We start from the raw sequence: 19,341 nt of genomic DNA, 5'->3' as shown, positions 1-19,341 counted from the left end.
CATGTCGGCCATGATGGAGCAAGTGACGCTGAAGCCGCCCCATCCAGCCACACCTCCAACGCTGCAATTGTGCCGGAAGTGGATGACCCAAGCGACTGAGCGACGGTATGTTGCATGTTATGCTGATTGATATACTGCATGTTATACTGAATAAGATGCAGCATTTTATACTGCATGCTATGTTGTATTTTATACTGCATTTTATCCTGACTGTATTGCTGCATACTAACATGCTGCCCGATTGTATTGCAGATGCCGAAGATATTCACGAAAATATACTGGGCAACGAGTTGCTAGCTGACAACAACGCGGACGACTTGACCGCGCCACCAGCAAACCAATGAGTTGGCACAGTTCATGAAGTAAAATTGGCTTCATTCCTTCCAAATCCTGCCGAATATCACGCCTGGTCTTCCTTGGTAGCTCTGAGCTGAGACGCTGCTTACGTCGGTAGCGTCGGTACGTGTCATCCACGCGCTGCAGCAGCATTTCGCGGTGGTACTCATTCGAGCAAGCCGCAATATGCTGCCAGAGCACGACCGGCATGAAATAGAAAAACAACGCGACGGGGGAGTCCCCTCGACGAAGTACTTCAGCCGTAGGTCCTGAATATTCTAGTCTCAAGCCGGGGTAGCTGGTTGCATTCTCGATTGGCTCATACGGAGCCATCATGTGCTCGTTGATGTCGGGCTCGGTGACGTCGTCCCAACTCGTGACCGTCATGCTGTGCGAGACAGCGTTTTTCACGTTCCCAGCGCTGCAGTATTGTCACAGCGTACTGCATTCGATAAGCTTTTTTGTCATTTCAACGTGTTAAGTTGCATTATGCAGTTTAATCTGACTACTGATACTTCACTTATGCTGAATAACAACATGTTTGGGTCTATTGCGGAAAAAGCAGCACGCAAGTGATGCCCACAAGCCAGATATGAAGTCAGGCCCCGCCGCCGTGGTTAAAAAACTTTATTGGAAGTATTTGGCCAGGATGCCCGAAAGGAAGGAATGCGGCTCGTGGTGGTCGACCGCTTCTACACTTCAGTGGTTTTAGCCATCCAGCTACTGCAAATGGCTTCTATTGTGTTGGGACAATTACGACAAATCGACTTGGTTATTGCAAACAATTCATTGAGAAGAAGAAGAGCCGGTCTGACTCCATTGCCCGAGGATCTTTCAAAATCGTCAAGTCTCGCTTAGTGCCGAATATGACAGCCATACGTTGATGGGATTTATGTCCCGTACACTTTCTGTGTACTGGTGGAAGTGTCGAGATTGATCGTGTCGTGCGGCAAGATGAGCCGAACCAAGTCGAGGTACCGTGCCCCAGGGTGGTCAAGGACAACCACGCCTTCATGGGAGGCGTGGACGTCCATGACCAGCTACGACTGCAACGATACTCTCTTCAGCGTGCACTAAGGTTTCGCAAGAACTACAAGTCGTTAGTGCTCGGATTGATAGACGTGACTATCGTGAATGGATACATTGTTCACAAGGCGTTTTACAAGAACATGGTGTCTCGACCGCTCACCCACGTGAAGTACATGAAGCAGTTGTACCTGCAGCTGTACCAGCTGCAGGCATCGGACTGAATGAAGGAAATACATTCGGAACACGGCGTTCACCGACCCAAACGGCGTATGAACCAATTTCGACCAGCGCCCAGGCGTCGACGCACACAGCACGTCAAAGTGATGAGTGGTGAAATGAAGGATCACAAGCAAAACGTCGACAGAGGACCTGCAAAGTCTGTTCCATCCTCCGCTCCGGTGCCCAACGCGCTTCTACCACTACCTACATCTGCAGTGACTGCAACAGCACATGGCCAATTTACCTGCGCGCCGCAAAGTTCGCGATGTGGCAATGGCGTGCTGGGATATATGGCACAAGGCGTTGATGAATGGAAACCGGGTCCCTGTCGACAATAGCAAAGTGATTCGGATTCGCATCAAGGCCGATGAAGCCTGGCAAGGTGCACCATCCACACCTGGAACGCCAGCAACGCTGGTAGTGCACAAGAGACGTCGGGCGAGTCAGTAGGGATTAAGCTGCATAATATCGTGTCGTTAATCTGAATACATCAGGATAAAGATGTTTACCTCTCATAGAGTAAAGGTCGACAGCAACCTGCGATTTAGACACGAGCAACCTGTACAAAATGCCACCAGCAACCACTTTTTGACTATAGACAATGTTTATCCCCAAGCGTCGAACTTACGTGCATAAGTACGGTGCCTTCGAACAGTCGTTCACCTCCAGTACAGCGATTGAGTAGTTCGCGGGTGTCCGGGGGCGGTGCTCTCGCGGCGATTGCTCGGCCGGCAGTCCCCGCGCCGTGGCGAAACTTGGCACAACGATTCGTAGTACGTATGCCTTGCTCGCGTTACGATCCAACGTCGAATCACTGTTTTTGACTGGCTTCGATGTGCTATTGTGTGATTGAATAGGATTTAGAGCAGAAGTGTCCGGGGGCGGTGCTCTCGCGGCGATTGCTCGGCCACTAGATGAAAGGAATAAGTGTAGGAGCCTGTATTTATTGGTAGCACATTAGCATGTACCGGTAACGTAGGTACTGTAATACATCTCGCTGAAGTCGACAAGGAGAGCTCGATCCCATGAGCAATTCGAAGGCGATGAGCACGAATACGCCGCGATTGTAGCTGCCAGTCTGGATGCGAAGCTCGGACGTATCGTACACTCGCACGTGATATCTGGCCCTGGTCTTGGGATCAACTGCGGTGTCGTACACTGGTGCAGTGTCATGGTCAACATCACGAGAGCGGATATCCGCATTTGCGCCTCGATGTGCAGCAACTACGTAGACGATGTCCGCGATGTCGCAAATATACTTGGAGACTTGCTGCCGCCTCCATCGGAAGCCGAATGACCCCTTCCGTCACGCCGATGGAGCGGGGAGCTAGCAACTTCGTGTCGACGCTGATATTTCCGTCGATTCTGACCGCTAGACTCGACGGCTCGATGCACAGAAGACCCGGTTGTCCCCTAAATAGCTTTTTCATCACCGTCTCGATGGTAACGGCACCGAGCGTATTTCCCGCAGCTAGTTCTAGGTATTCAAACTACCACAAAAAGTTAGCAAGTAAGATATCAATACTTCTAACTGACAAGACATTACCTGATGCGAGAATCAGAGCAGCGACTTCAATTTGATCTCAAAATGTCGGTCTCGTGACACACGAAACGCTGGGGCATTTGCCATTGAGAAGTCAATGCTGGATATCCATCGTAGTGCCATCGACACTAAACCGAACGTTTGGACGGCCACGTGCCATCGCAGCATTGTGCTCAGCACGTATGTAGCTAGAACCCCAAATCCGACAACGTCAACAGCAATATCCCCCTCCTTCAGACTTGATCTCCGCGTTTGCAGCGCGTGCACCCTGGAACTGCACGTTCTGATCACCGAAAGTGCAGGATTCTTGTAATTTGGGCGGGCGCAGCCGGAAACGTCTTTGCGGCACATGCCTGGATCTTGGGTGAGCCGGCAAAATTAAACAACAGGAAGATCTTGAAAATATTTACCACCTCGTAGGATGGATTTGATCAAAATAAGTATCCAATGACCGTAATGTTAACGCTAAGCGTGAGACCGGACGGATGCCGTCGCCGCCGCTGTTGCTGAGGTCGTCATCGTCTGGTGCCTCATCGAGAGCAACCTCTTCGTCGGTGGTCTCGCGGCGGGCGGTGTCTTCGTCGGCGGCCTCGCAGGTGGCAGTGGCCTCGTCAGCGGCCTCGTTGTGAGCAGAGTCGGGGTCGGTGGTCTCGTGGTGAGCAGACACGCCATCTACCCCGTCGTTACCACCACCTTCTCCGGCAGGTTGAATTGGCACTGCGGACGGTGCGCCTGTCACTGGCGCACGGTTTTCGGGTCAAAGCGATTCATAAAGCGCTTGACCCGGTAGCGTTGAGAACTCTGCTCCAATTTAGCGAATTCTGGTTTTGTTAGGGAATACGACATAATATCACTATAAGTTATGTTATCATCTTCCCGTAGACATGTGTCATAATACCCAGCAGTTCATATTCATACTCTCTCATCTTGTACCGACAACCGCACCCCCCGGCAAACGACAACGCTCTCCGATGTCGGGTGGTTGCGTGTCCATGTGCCAGTATTTTTTCTTCCAGTTCTGGAGTGTTGGTTTCAACACGTTAAGAGTGAGAACAGCGTCACACGTCTTCCAATGCGGGTTTCGCTTCCATTCTTGCATCATTTCCCACTGCACTCTGCTAGGCGTTTAACTCCCATGGGCAAGCTGGAGAAGAGAGGCGCGGGGGTGGGGGGACTGGAAATGAGAGCCTGGGAACCGCACAAGGATAGGTTGAAACCGGACCGTTATCGGTTGGACCGGTCCTACTATAGGGTAGATTTGAACCGAACCGTCCTCAGATGACGGTGGTTCACAATAGTCTGACCGCAACCGGTCCGTATCTGGAAATTATGAGTGCGAGCTGTGGGCTAATTCAGCGGGCGTTTTTGGTAGGTTACGTGGCAAGAGGGGAAGTGTGCTTCCAGGTTCTATCCAGTGGTCACACGATTTGATGGCCGCGGTGGCGTCAAGCTATCTGTACCACGACATTACAAACGGCACTGCAATATACAATCGGTGCCGCGCTTACGACAGCTCCCTGGATTCAAGCTGCGTGTAGTGTACCCCCACAACAAAAGCGTCACCATATTATTGCCAGTTTCATCGCACGATCAATATGGGGCAGCGCTCTAAGCAAGGCTTCGCCACAATTGTATGTTTCTACCGGTACCAGAAAAATGAAAGCAGATGATTGCTGCTCTACATTATTTGGTGATGAGGTATGCTGTTGCGTGTGGCTGCGCTGGTACATTTCAAGGTGAAGTTTGCGAACACCGGGAAATGGTATTTTGCACACAGAAAACTGTGCCATTCACAGCCAAGCATTTCGAGCGCGTCGCTCGGACCCCACCAGTTCTACTCCGACCAAGTTACCAGTAGCTAGAAATGCGGGGGGGGGGGGGGGGGGGGGGCTTTCTTCTTCACCAACATGAGCACCATCACTACACCCACGTCACCAAGCACCGCCTCAGCCAGCAACGGCGGTCCAACATGACGGCAGACGGGGAGCCGTGGATTGCCTCATCTGCCAGGTCCACGACGGATCCCCCGCCGCTGCGTGCGTCGACACGCGCCGCAAAGCGAAAGGCGCCTGCAGCGGAGCCAACTACGTCACGCAAGGGCAAGAAAAAGCTGGTGCGGAAGCCCGCAAGCAAGACCAGCCCGACGACTGCGGTGCAGGGCGAGCCAACTTGAACTCCGAGTGTCCGACCTGCCGCGCCGGGCCCTACCACTGACAGCGGCTTTGAGCCCGTCGTGAGCGCGCCGGCGCATGCCGCCAACGCCGAGCTAGGTGAAGACACTGCCAGTCACGTCATGAGCCAGACTCCGTTGATACTGCAGCCAGCCCAGCGGGCCCAACCGAGCGCGTTACAGCCGTCGGAGCGGCAGCGGTCGACACCGCTATAACCCTGAGCGCGTCCGCCCCGGCTGCACCGGTCGCTTCAACCCCTCGTCGCAGCGGCGGGCATCACCGCCCCGAGGCGACGCAACCTTCAGCGTTGTCACAAGCACCAACCCCAACCGCACCGCCAGCAGTGCTCCGTGAGCTGGAACTGCTTTGCCGCGAAGTCCAACGCCTGTCGAACCAGGTAACCAGCACGCACTCGGTCGGCATCCTGAAGTTTCCCTGTCTAGTCCAAGAAGGCCAAGGGGAACTATGAACCCCCTCGAGCTCATGTACTTGCTGCGAGCCGCATGCTCAACGGGTTGATCCCCGATCAAGGTAAGGCTATGTCTCCATTGTCATTTGTACTAAGTATGCGCGAAGCGGGGGGAGGGGGGGGGTATTTCCGTACGTCGCCAGCCGTGCTAATGGCTGTTTTCAGCGGCCTCGGCGCCCGAGGCCTCACAATAATGCATTTCAGGACGGAGAGTGAGTCTGCCATCCTGGAAACTGGTTCAACGAACGGGAATTTTGCCAGTGATTTCAGCCCATCCGCTGCTCTGCCCCGCACTGCCGTGACCTGCTCCACTTACGAGGAAATCCTGGATGGGATTCATGGTTTGTCCGTGATGGGTGATGCTCTGTGGTATGGCTACATGACTCGGATGACCGATCGATTACGCAAGTTTGTGTCGGGTAACAAGAAATCCGATCCCAACTGCTCTACTGTGCGAGTCCGGCTCACCTTGATGTATGCGAACAAATGGCGTGGCGCTGCGCTCGGACACCTTCAACTGGATGACCCCTCTTGGTGAGGACGCTTTTGCAGGGTGTGGATGCCATCGACATCCGCGCCGCGGAGTGGACCATGGCGCTGGTTAACGCCCTCCACCAGGCCCCTCCGCGCAGAAGCGATTCCGACCTTGACCCCCGGCGCTGGTTCGGCGGTTCGTGCGAGTTATCGAGCACCTGTTCAAGACAGCGAGGCGTACCTGATGACATCCGTGCCCTGATTCCGGTCAATCGGCGGGGTCAGGAGCCCTGCCTTCGCCATCTCGGTTGAGTACCATGCTCGGGCGGTACCAGCGAGCGCTGCGGCCACCCCTTGCGGGTTCACCAATAGCATGACCATATCCCGCGGCGACTTCGTGAGTGGGCGGAGCACGCCTATAGGCGCGACCGCGAGCGCCTAGAGCGCGAACGGCGCGAGCGCGACAGCCGAAACCCCGACCACGACCGTCGTGACCACTACCGCGGCGGCCGGGATTCCGACCGCAACCGGCGCGACCACTACCGCAGCGGCGACGGTCAAGATGGCGGACGTCCGTGAGGAGGCCGAGAAGACGGCGACTCAACATCACTTCGGATAACGGTGCGGCTAAAGGAAACGAATACAAACAGTAAGTCCTTCCCCCTTCGCCATGAGTCACGTCGGCATTCGGCTATTTAGCCACGTGTACGCGATCAACCACCACCGCCTACGGCCATACGGCACACAATATCTCCTCAATTCCCCGATGAAGTCGGTTCTATCAGAGTATATCCAGCGAACGCGGATGTCGCTTCCCGATTTCGTCGAGTTAGTGCGTGGCCAGACCAGTACAGATTATCGGCCCAACAAACAGCTCATTCCCAATGTTGTCCCGGATGTGCGCCGGGATCCGAAACTCAAGCAACTCCAGCAGATCATAGCTGAAGGGGTACATGTCACCCTGAAGAAGCCCCCTCCGCCTCAATCTCGGCCACCTACCAACCACGGCTCAGCCGGGGAGAGGATCAACGTACTGCGCAAAAATATCAGGAAGGAGCAGGATGCGTGGCATTGTCTCGTACTCGACCTGGACATCCTTGACCTCTGGCCCGAGCTGGTACTGAGTCCCTTTGGGGTCGTCGATAAATCCGGCGGTGACCCCCAAACTACTGGCCGCGTCATTCACGATCTCTCATCGCCTGAAGGAAGCTCGGTTAATGATCTTACTGACCAAGAGAGCATACCGCATCCGGATTATCTTCACTGCAACGCCGTGGCGGCCGAGTTCATATGCTGGAAGCGCGAGTTTCCCGACGCTCCCATCAAGCTGATGGTCGGCGATGTGGCTCCGGCTGTCCGTAACGTGAGCATCCACAGCCAGTGTGCACCTATTTACCGGGCAGCTTCCCAGCGAAGACGCGTTCATCATCGACTTGTCTGCTCCGTTCGGCTGGACGGGGTCTCCGGGGATGTACGAAATCGTGGGTGGCGCGATCGCATTCGTTCACGGGAATCCTTCCAGCGTGCACAACCCCTGAGGCTTCTTCAATTATCACTGGGTTGATGACCATATTAACGCCGCGGCCGATATCGGTGCGCGATCGCTGCGTTTTGCAATGACTACGATTCTGGGGGCTGCGGCAGTCAACGAAGACAAATTTACGCCGTGGGACACTAGCCGCACGGTCTTGGGTCTCCAGTTCGATTCGGTCTCAGGGATGGTGTCAATGGCTGAGAACAAGATTCTCAAGGCACGGAGGCAAGTTTCGGCGGCGTTCCACTCCCGCGAGCTTTCCTGGAAGTGCTACCGGCCCCTCTTGGGCAGCCTGCGGCACGTGGCCACCTGTATCCGGGCGGCTCGTCCGTTTCTTCAGCGGCTTCGCCGGCGCGAGCCCCAGCTTACCCGGTTCCGTTTCGTCACCATGTCAGACTCCATGAAGCAGGATCTCCTTTGGTGGTGGCAGATTCTGCATTCGCCATCCTTAAATGGGGTTGTCTTGGGATACTTCAACGGGCTCCCTGATGCTGACGTGGTTGTCGAAATGGATGCTAGCGATGTCGGGCTCTGCGCCTTAGCCACTTCGGCCCAAGCGGCCCTGACCTACCAATTCTCTTCAGCGGAGTTACGACTCATCGCAGACTTCAAGTCCGGTTGTGCCAACGGCTTTGACATCAACTTCCACGAGCTACTTTCCTGCGTCTTCGCAGTTCATGCCCGGGGGCACCGTTGGTCGCAACTTCCCACGCCCTCCGGGCACCCCATCCACATCCGTTTCATGATCGACAACACGTCAGCGGTGGCGTGGCAGAACCGGCTTTCATCGGCTAACCCTCGCGCGCAAGATCTACTTCGTCTGCTTGGCTACTGGTAGAGTTCACTCGGCCTTCGTTTCTCTGCTCAACATGTCACTGGGACTGCCAATGTTCGGGCGGACGCTGGATCACGACTCTCCGCTAACGCTGTGTATGCCTCCCGGTTTCTCTCGCTAACCCGCGGCTGATCGCAGGTCTCCCCGGTACTCGACGCTCACGGACTTTCGATGCTTTGGCGCTCTATCTCCGCCAGCATTCCGTTGCCGACTCCACCTACGCCAAGTACGCCTTCGCGCTGAGGAAGTGGACGGCTTGGTCGTCTCTTCGCGGGATTCACTCTGGTTGCGCGACTTCAGCGTTGATGATCGCGTTGCGGTCGTATCAGATTTCATCATCCACGGTTTCCGGTTTGGTTTAGGCTCCGGTGGCCCGACCCGCGGTTCCACTATTGCGGCCACTCTGACCGGCGTCCGCCACTTTTTCGCAGCGGCCGGAGAGAGCTTTCCAATTACACATCCACACGTTCGCATGCTTCTCAAAGGGATCACCCGTCTCGACACTCCACCTACCCAAAAGGCCCCGGTGTCGATTCGCGTCCTGGAAACGTGTTTCCACTCCCTCAATCTAGCTGACCCCTTTGGTCATGCGCTCTGGGGGGTGGTGTTTCTTGCGTTCTTCTTCCTCTTAAGGTGCTCTGAGATTGTATCTACGACAAATTCATCCTTCAAGTGGTTTGCGCTACGCGCGGAAGATCTCGTGGTAGTGAACTCGCGCTCTCGACCGAGTTTATCGGAAGCAGAGGCACACACCGAACACATCAGATTACGCGGCTCGAAGACCAACCCCAACTCATCGGATGCTGTGTCGATCCGGACATCGTTTCCTCTGCCCAGTGCTTGGGGCACTGCTACTGTTGAAGTCACGCCCAGGTCTCCCCATGTCGATACCGGCAGCGGTTTTCATGAGTGCCTCTGGTGTCCCAACGTGCATCTCAACGGCGCAATTAGCGACAGCGATCAAATGTGCAGCTAGCGCGCTAGGCGAAGACCCCTCCAAGTTCAGTTTACACTCTCTCCGAGCGGGGGTGCGACGCACATGTACAAGGCCGGTGTCGATGGCCTAACCATTCAGTTCCAGGGGCGATGGGTGTCCGATGCATACAAGTCATACACCAGGCTGTGCAAGGAATCGGTGGCAATTATCTCGGAAAGGCTTGTGGCGGGCTCAAAGGAAGATACGAATGTGCATTGAACCCAATGTTGACTTGTGAACTGTGGCTCCAGCACACTCGCCCGTCCTTGAACTTGAGGTGATAACCATTTACACCCGGTACACTCAGACCATAAGCGCCTCGTCCACAGATTATGTGGGCACAGGAGAGAATTTTTCAAAGTAAAAGCACGAGCACGTAAATGCGCTCAAGTGAACCACCCACCCACCAGGCGGCGTTCCGACGTGATGCGCTCTTCGTACGGCCCATTTGACGGCGGATCTATAAAACTTCGCGGCACGTTTTTTCTCCGTCAGTCAGGCCCCCGTCGAGCATGAAACAACTGTACCCGTATTCATAGGAATTTTTGCCTCTGATAGACTAGATATATCTTGTTCATTCAATGCTTCAACCACTCCTTCTCCAGTATACATCACACGAACCACCGACTGCTCTTCTGTAGCGTAAATAGCTACTCGGTTTGTTGTCACTAGAGCTTCTTAGCTGCGTTCGGGGGCGGGACTGGAGATATTACACCAGCAGGTGGTACATACACCGAATAGTCTTCAGCAATCGTCAGGAGCTTCTGAATTAGTCGATTGGTGTCCGAAGGTTTTCGTAGAGTGTATCTTTTGATACTCGCGTTAAAAACCTCGCATGGGTTATTGGTTGTGGCATAACCACCAGATGAGTGATAGATTTGCCATCTCCAAAAGCGACTTCGCAGCCACTGCGTGAAAAAGTACGTCGCGAATCCATGTAGTCTGTGATCGCGCTGCCACTATTGCCACACTCTGGAGCACTCAGATAAGAAATGCCCGTGGTCGAGAGTATAATACATGTCTAGGATTCCACGGTATGCAACAGTATGTACTGAGTCTGGCAAGTGTCGTACGCGTTTTCGCACATTGTATAATACGTGAAAGAAGCACATCAAATACGGACAGACCGTAAATTCTCTGATCTGACGTAGACCATTGAGCTATGTATCTTCAGCATCACCCATGACAGCGTCCAGTCGTAGTGAGAAGTTTGTATGCTCGCGAAAAATACTAGAAAATGTTCCAATAGCTTCACGATACTCGCACTGCGTTCTCTGACTGACAATGAACAAGGCGGCAAGGTGATGACTCCGAAATTTTATCCGTGAATCCACATGTGATGACAGGATAATCGAGATCACTCAGTTTGAATGTTGCGCCCAAGTGGAAAATAAGGAACGGTTTACTAGCTTGAAGAGCAACAATGTTCTGCATTAACTTCAAACTTGTGATCCCTAAAATCAGAGGTTCTTCATCTTGACCGTTACCGACAAACGGACAGCCTTCGTCATCCTCTCGATTCCCATGCAACGTGTTCGCCTCACACGCTTGGGGTTGGTCGTGACTGTGCTGATGCAGTCCGAAGTCCGTCAGGCCGACGATGTCACAACGTATGACACCGCACCGGTGCGTGCCCGACTGGCAGCGACACCTATTTTATTTACAACACAAAGTCGAGGTAGCTAGGCTACCAACCGAGTTACCAACTAACCTCAATACACGTCCGCCCGACACAAACAACTTGAGTTCCGCCCTGGTCGCCTCCCTAGCCACTCGGGCGTACGCCCACGCGCGCCTGCCCTAATCGTTGCAGCCGTCGAAAGACTTGGAAGCCGAGTGCTTCCTGGACGTCCCTCCGGAGTCGTCCACGCCGTACAGTCGTCCACCGAGCCGTCGCTGGTTACACGCCCCGTTCTACTCGCCGTTTCGTCCCTAGCACTCGTTCCGGGAGCGCGTCGTTCCGTTGGTCGGCCTGCTCGTCAGCCGTCTCGTCCTCAACCACTCGCCCGGCTTGCTCGTTAGCCAGCGGATTCCAAACTGCTCGCCCGGCTTGCTCGTTAGCCGGCGGATTCCAAAGTGCTCGCCCGGCTTGCTCGTTAGCCGGCGGATTCCACAATGCTCGCTCTGCTGCCGTCTGGCACGGGAAAGATCTCACTTCGACTCGTCGGGCACGAAGTCCTACGCTCGCGATCCTGTCGTGCGGTAGCTCGTGCAGCAAATCCTGTCGCACACGAAGTCCATTGGGTTCACATACTACACTGACGGCTACTTCAACACCGTCACCCGTCGCCTCATTCGCACCTAACGTATCACTCGTTGCCATGATGCTCGCCTCCTTACACCCATATACAAAAGCCGTTTCTGCATCAAGGTCAGCCAGAAAAGTCTTTGACCGTCGAGCTCCCGAACCTTCGTAACAGAATTATTTGTTCCTTGTAGCCACCTGTTGTACTTTACATCCCTAAGCACTTGGTCACATGTAGGAAAGCCCAGGGCAGGTTTTGGAATTTCTGGTGCACGAACGAGGTTGCTCCAGATCAGTCGTGGCGGTACCGAATTATCATCCATCCGTTCAATGTATTCACGCGGTTCCGGTGTCACTTTTGGGCGTGGTGGTTTGGAGCACTGAACACTTCCACGTGAATGAATCTTGCTGTTATTGAGCACTACCCAACTAGACGACGTTGAGCACTTGCGATTTTCCACACAACAGGGCACTCTCGTCATTAAAAAACCTCAAAAACATGATAGTTATACTTTTGATAAAATTCCTCTCATATACAATTTTGAAGGGTATTTGACTTGGCAAACTCGCACACCCGCTGGCGCCGCCTCTTAGCTCTGAAAATTATTTCAGAGAACACTGCCTCTGCTATTTCATCCAGCTTGAGAAGAACCCGCCAGTGATTGAGAGGCACCAGAGATTTACGTTTCACCTCCAATGATTCATTGGATTATGTACGTATCAAACACGGTTAAACGTAAACACTGCATTTTACATTCTACATTTTGAAGGTATTGTTACAAGGGTGCATTGAAGCAGTATTAAGCTCACCTGGTCGGAATGCAGGTGCCAGCAGTCTAGATACAAGGCTGGCTTAATATGACGGCGCCTGGCGTCCGAACGGAAGATCGCGGGGGTTGCCATCCTTATCCGTGAACAGCCACTTCTCGATCGCCTGCAGTGCCGACGGTGTCTTCTGTGGAGTCGTAGAAACTGGCCTACCAGTTCGCCTAGGTCGCCGCGGGCCGGGCGTTGTTTGCCGTTGCTTGAACGGGAAGAACTGACTCGTCGTCGTCCCAGCAGCTTCTCCGCTGAAAGCACCAGTCTGCGGCGTCGCCTCCACACTAGCAGCCGATGCCGTCGCGTTTGACGCCGGCACTGGCAGCAACCAATTGGCGATGCGGTCCGAGAGCGAGTTGACCTGCTTCTCGGTATCCAACACGCGCTGCCTCTTAACTCTCGGCGCTTCGTGCATCTCCACGTTCACGCACGTGCTGTTGTTCTCGACGCATTCTCGTTTCCGCATCGACGGCGGGAACGACGCTACGGCCGAGAACCTCGTGGACGCCGTGCGTTCCGGCGTCTGCTCAGGCACCACCTCCTTCCCCTGCAGCAGCTTGGGCGCCGAAAACGAACTTCTACTGTCCGGTGCCGCCACCCCCACCAGATTCTGATGTCGCCCCACAAACAAGTGCAACTCATTCGCTTGGTTCTGCAGCAACTCCAATTCCAGCTCCAACGCCGAAATCTATCGATACCAGCAAAAAACAGTACAAACAAAAGTATCAGTACATACCCCCTAATAGTAATAATAAAATAAACAAGCAAATAAATAAAAAATGTCCCCCTACCGGCGAGCGCTGGAACCTGCAGCTGAAGAGGATCTCGCTGATCGTGTCCTTGTCGTGCTTCTGCAGCACGTGCCACCTCTGCAGCCTCCGCTGGTCCTGCAGACTGGCCAATGGGATGACGACGCTGCCCAGCACCTCGTCGGCGCCGATGCGTTCCTCCTGCATCACGTCCACCCTCAGCGTCCCCACGGCGGCCGGGAGTCCCTGGAAGGCCAGCGCCTCGTTCCAGCGCGGCGTGTAGCCCACAGGCCGCTTGGACGTGCACTTTTGCTCCATAACTGTAGTGCTCTGCAACTGTGCGGAGTCGGCGGTGGGCGCCACGACCTCCGCCGTCACGCGCACGTAGGCGCGCTGGCCCGAGAGGAAGCCCGCCTTGAAGAGCAGGTTACGCCCGGCCTCCACCTTGACGTCCAGGCGCGCCGCGCTCAGGCCGCAGTCCAGGCGCTCGTCCACGCCCGTCAAGGCGTTGTAGCGCAGCTCGCGCTGCAGCTGGCGCAGCTGCGCGGTCTTGGCCTGGCGCGCCTCCTCCAGGCGGCGGATGCGCGCCGCGACGTCGTCCACGGCGCTCATGGGGCGGGCAGGCGCGGGCGGGGGAAGGAATGCTGCAGTTGGGGAGCACCTCCGGCCTCGAGTAACGGCGGAAAAGGTCGCGAGGAAATGGGCAAACTCAGAATTTGGGCTATCCGTTGCGGGCTGGTCCGACTTTATTTCGCGCGGGCCAATGGGAGACCAGGAAATCGACTGAACGCAGCCGTTTCGAGGATACGTGCACAGAACGCTGCCGCCTTGGATTTTTTGCATTCCGCGATGCTGTTGGCGTCAATTAAGAAGGATCGATGTGATGCTTTTACAGAGACGGAAGCTTTGACCATGACGGAGAAATACAGCTGACAATTCTCGAGCGAAGTTGCAATAAGAGCGGTAGCTTACCACAAGATGGGGGTTTCTTGAAGGTGTTTGACTGGAGCGATGGTCAATGCGGGCAGGTAGTGGACATTGAAGTTGCTGAAGACAACGTGGACTTTACTGGTTCCAAGTTCTATCTGCGGAAGGAAATGTTGTTCGTGTTGGGGAATTTCAAAGTTTTTACTAGTAAAACTCGGCATAGCTACGGGGAAATTCCCCAACAACCAGTTTATTTTGCTGGGAAGTGCACGCCTGACGAAACCTCGAATACTCTGCATCCCGTCGCGTGTTTCATATTGCTACACTCAACTTCAGCGCAGTTGTCAGCTGCCATCGGTTCACTTACATAACCAACATAATGAGCACAGCGCGTGTTGTATCACTGATAAATTTCAAACCCATTTGTAAGCATCTTTCTTTTTCATCTTGCACGTTGACTAAGTTGTCCTCGAATAATTTCCCGATAGCGCAAGAGTACGTAAGTGTTAGCAAACCCCGTCTCAACAACCAAGCAGATATGTGGTGTCAACCTATTTACGACTCACTGACTCAATCTGAATGCAATCTCTGTAGCACAGTAGACGTCGCGACTTACAGCGGAAAGGCTGGAGGCGTCCCGGTCTCTTCCCCGTTCTCTTTCTTCCCGATCACTACAGGGCTCAATCGTAATCTCTCCATTCTTTTGATGTTCTTTTCTTCCACACTCAAGTGCTTGTCGCTTTTTCTTCATACTTATCTCCACCGCACAGTAGCGCCATGTAACACACCATCTTCTTCGCTTGTAGGAATGGTTTAGCAAGCGTCGACAGAACACTTTCTTCGCATTTGTGTGTTTCGGACATCGTCAGCTGCAGCAAACAAAACCGCTCCTCCGCATAGTCCGTGTAATCCAGATCTACAACAAACAAAACCGCTCCTCCGTGTAGTCCGTGTAATCCAGATCGTCGGCCGCCTTCTTCTTCCCCACAAACTTCCACTTCGCAACCGCATCAATTGCTTCACACGTGCTCGAGGCGGGGATCCAGTAGTCCATCATGCCTGGGTTGTTGATTTGACGAAGCGCCATGTGTAGTTTGCCCTTGGCCTTTTCAATCGGGCTCACGAATAAACGAACGCTTCCACTTGACACGAAATACCGATCGACAGCATAGCTCATACCCGATTTCTTGGCCAAATCTTCCAAGTTCCCTTGTCTCTAGTACAGCAACAGGCAGGTCACCTGTTCAAAACTGCCATCGCCGCCGCTCGAGTCGAATTGTTCTGAGGTTGCTAGTAGCGTGTAAAACGTACCAATGCGCCGATGCGCAAGTTCTTTCTGCTTCAACCCATCAAGACAAAACCAGCAGCTGTCGCGATCAAACCCGCCATCGGATTCCGACTTGTAGATGGCCCAGTAGATGTCGATTTCTTCGTCAAACCACTCGTAGTATCTGCCTTGATCAAACAAACGCGTAACTATTCGTCCCGCTCCACCTGTAAGATAACGGTGCCATACAACCGGAACATTTTTTGACCGCCAAGTAGAAACATATCAAGGCCAATATGCAGCTCTTGCCTGTGCCTGGACTCCCCATTAATATGAACTGGTCCTCGAACTTCGCGCCATTGTCCTCGAATAGCTTCTTTCCGAATGTATTCGCGAACAACTTCAACACACACAAGACCTCCTTCCGCACATAAAATTTCGAACTGGTGAATACCACGATGTCTCTGATCGCTTGAATGTCCTTCACCTTCCCGCATTCTTTATCGCTCCACTCGAATAACTCCAAGAAGTCCCCCGTTGTCGGCAAGTCTCCACTTTTATTGGCTACAGCTTTCGGAGCTCCCACAGATAACAGCCCGTTCAATCTCGCCAGAGTTCGCAACGTCAATGGCACCAATAGCTAGTCAGCATCTGTCTTCCGTTTCTTGTCGCCCTTCCTCACCTCCACCAGAATGTGGAGCGCGTCATCGGGTAGTGGTAGACCGAAGCACTCCGATACCAGACCTTGTGACGGCCAAATTTGTTGAAAGTCTGGCGCATCAGTCTCGCCCCATGCAGGTCCCGCCAGCAAAAAGGGTCTCAAGTTGTTATGGGTCCTCAACCAATCTCCATTCACCCCCGTTTCCTTCGCCACATAGACTCTGACATTGCGTGGACGAACGTCCAGTTCGTTTGCAATCTTCCGAATCATGCCGTCTACGTTCTCGTCGAGCCTAGTCGCAATGGTAAAGGACTTCCCGCGACGTACACCCCACAGGTCAACTTGATATCATGTGCTGGCGGCGTCATCTTTACTTCCGCGTCGTCCCCTTCCATCGCCCCTAAATTTGGTTTTACCCCCTCCTTCCTGTTTCGCAACTGATGAAGAACGAGGAAAACTTGAAGTATGATCACTTTTAATCGTTTTTTTTTCTCGGAAAACCAAGGAATTATGTTCATGGACAAATCCCTGAACTTACAACTGCACAATTACCATCAATCAGTCAGGTGGGGACTATTCGTGTTCAAGGGCGTGGAAGGTAGTCGCGAGAAAAATCTGCACAATGTTGTTATCCCTACTGACTAAAGCTCCCTTGAATTCGGCACCCTGGTGATCTAATGGCTAATGGTCTTATCAGGTCTCTCTGGGAGCCCGTGCGGCGTTTGGTTTGGAGACACAGAAAGCAATGATTTAAAACCACCCTGTTCATGAGAGAAGCTCGCTCATCTTCCGAGCAAACGGGTCCATGTCTGTGTCAACGATTTTAGTATTGATGCATCTCGATCTCGAGTGCAAATATTTAGCCATATACTGACAGAATTTCAATCGAGGTTTCCACTTGTTGCAGCCGGGAGGGGGGGTTATGATCTCATCAATGCTCTTCATTTCCTGTTCGTTGCGATGCAACGAATACTTGCTTCCTCGCCGGTTGTAGATCATGAGAGTTTGTGAAAACGTGCTGGTCGAGCGCACAGGAAGAAAGTACAACAGTATTTTTTCTTGCTATTTCAACCTTGTGAAGCAACATCTTGTAGCGGGCTCACTTATCTTGCCCGAGCCGCTGGGCAGGTCGTACACTCACGCTGCAGGTTGGCACGCGAGTTCCAATCGTCAACACCGTGATGGCCGTCAGAGATCACCTTATCTCCCCCTGCCGGACCGTCCACCGTCGTGTCCGTTCCAATTTTTATTAGGGTGGTTTAATTAACCTCCTGTTGAATAGACACTAGCTTTCACTAACAACTACTCCCTCGCTCCGTACCGAGTTTCATCTGCACGTACGCTCAACACCGTTGATCGTCCACAGATCCCGCACCGCGCGTAGGAGCAGCTCGGGCTCGTCCCATTGCTCTCCCTTGCGTCGAGTACCGCCTACGACCCGGTCCTTGTGTTGCTCGCCGCCTCAGTCGAAGCCTACAGGACACTCACATCCTGCGAAATCTCGTTCTCGTTCGTCTCGTTCACCTCGTTCTCCTCGTTCGTTGTGTGCGTCGTGCACGTCTCGATCGTCGTGTGCGACTCGTTCGTCACGTCCGTCGTGCACGTCTCGTTAACTGCGTACTTCGTGCACGACTCGTTCGCCACGTGCGTGCCGTCCAACACGCCGATTTCCGTCTCCCAGCCTACGCGTCGGCCGGCAGATTCCAAAGTCGCCTGCTTGCGCGTTGCCTGGCGATTCCAAAGCCCCCCAGCCTGCTCGTCGACCGGCGAATTATCAACTTGCCCGCTTGTTCGTTGGCCGGAAAATTCTCGATTGAGCTGCTTTCTTGACCGCTTCCTTGTGGTTCAGCGGCCGTCCTTCAATGTTGAGTCGCCACTGGCGCTGGCCTTCGCCCGTGCGTGCCTCCGATCGTGCCACTCCACGGCATTTTGGCCAAAGGCAGGACGTCGGTCGTCGCCGTCACGAGGTACTAGACCTCTACCGCGGAGCCTATCACTGCCGTGTAGTGATGGGGACGTAAACGACGGGGACTTGCCTTAAGGGAAAAAGGCGCTGAATCTAAACGTCAAGTTAACGTAAGTTTACATCAATATTTACTGTGTATCCTACACAACAGCTTCAGTGATCCCCCTCCCCCTCCCTGAGTCGAGCTTGCTGCCTGCTCTTGCTCACACGACCTTGCTCACCGTGCTGCCGGGGTCTCACCTCGACACGTAGTCCGAGCTTGAGCTGCTTCTCGTGCTTCACCCGCCAGCCCAAGTGTTTTTTTGCTGACCCTATTCGAGTCAAAGCCCGTGACCAACTTAACGCCCAAGTCAGTGCCCAAGTCCGCTCTCAAGCTCGTGCTCTAGTTCGTGCCTGTGCCCCCCATTTGTGCCGTTGGCCGGACGTGCAATCACGTCCACGTCCGAGGAGCTGCCCGTGACGAAATCACCGCAAGCGTCAGGGCCCATTATTGTGCCCTATTATGTTTCGGTGTCAGCTCAATTGGTATTAGTGACACAGCTGTGGAGATTCTTTTGCATCGAGGTGGACTGAACTCAGTTTCTGTGGAGGTGTTTTTTGGAGTTTTCGTTTGAGTAGAGCGCATTACATTGATTGTGGTGTGTAACACCATGACGGACGACTCGCGGCAGGACTCATCAGCACAACTGCATTTATTCGATATGCCGCGCGTTCATAAGGCAGCACATTGGTCATTCGTAAAAGTTGTAACTCCAAGCGCACATCTCCATCCAGTAAAAGTTAAGTGGTCGTCGTCGGGTGCGTCTTCTGCGTACTGTACCGAGTGTAAAGTTTCGTTTTCCTTTAAGTCAGGAAGCAGCGCTGAATTAGAAAACATTTAAGTGAAAAGCACCCTGAGATTTTGATTAAAGCGAGGGGAGTGATGCCACGAAAGTGTGCAGCCAAGCTGGTGTATGAGGCAATCGCTTCTAAGAGGAAGTCTTCGATGCCGTTTCTGTCACCAGCAAAGCGTTCTAAGAAGGCCTCGCCAGCCGAAGAAGAGATGATTACGCGTGTCCTCGTTAACTGGATCAGTAACAACTTGCGGCCGCTGGGTATCATAGAAGATAAGGAGCTCCGCG

The 19,341-nt window shown here is 53.6% G+C and overlaps 2 protein-coding genes across 3 annotated transcripts; both read right to left on the bottom strand.

Annotated features, from left to right (window-relative positions):
• Nucleotides 1-12,684: 12,684 nt before the first annotated feature.
• IUM83_01227 (M96 mating-specific protein family) lies at nucleotides 12,685-14,011 on the bottom strand (the record flags this gene model as incomplete). The annotated part of the gene is made up of 2 exons (XM_067925069.1): nucleotides 12,685-13,338; nucleotides 13,442-14,011. The coding sequence occupies 2 exons, from the start codon at nucleotides 14,009-14,011 to the stop codon at nucleotides 12,685-12,687; spliced, it is 1,224 nt and encodes a 407-aa protein (XP_067797178.1).
• A 1,231-nt stretch (nucleotides 14,012-15,242) lies between these two features.
• Nucleotides 15,243-17,961, bottom strand: IUM83_01226 (putative crinkler (CRN) family protein; the record flags this gene model as incomplete). Of its 2 annotated transcripts, none has more annotated exons than XM_067925067.1 (2): nucleotides 15,243-15,542; nucleotides 17,743-17,961. In XM_067925067.1, 2 exons carry the CDS (start codon nucleotides 17,959-17,961, stop codon nucleotides 15,243-15,245), a joined length of 519 nt encoding a protein of 172 aa, XP_067797180.1. The 2 variants fall into 2 exon arrangements, with proteins under 2 accessions (XP_067797180.1, XP_067797179.1); XM_067925068.1 differs by lacking the exon at nucleotides 17,743-17,961 and adding an exon at nucleotides 15,638-15,655.
• Nucleotides 17,962-19,341: the final 1,380 nt, after the last annotated feature.

This window comes from Phytophthora cinnamomi, assembly GCF_018691715.1.
Source record: "Phytophthora cinnamomi strain GKB4 chromosome Unknown Contig14, whole genome shotgun sequence".
Lineage (NCBI taxonomy): Eukaryota > Oomycota > Peronosporomycetes > Peronosporales > Peronosporaceae > Phytophthora > Phytophthora cinnamomi.
The sequence above is the reverse complement of the archived record's forward strand: the minus strand, read 5'-3'. Positions and strand labels throughout refer to the sequence as shown.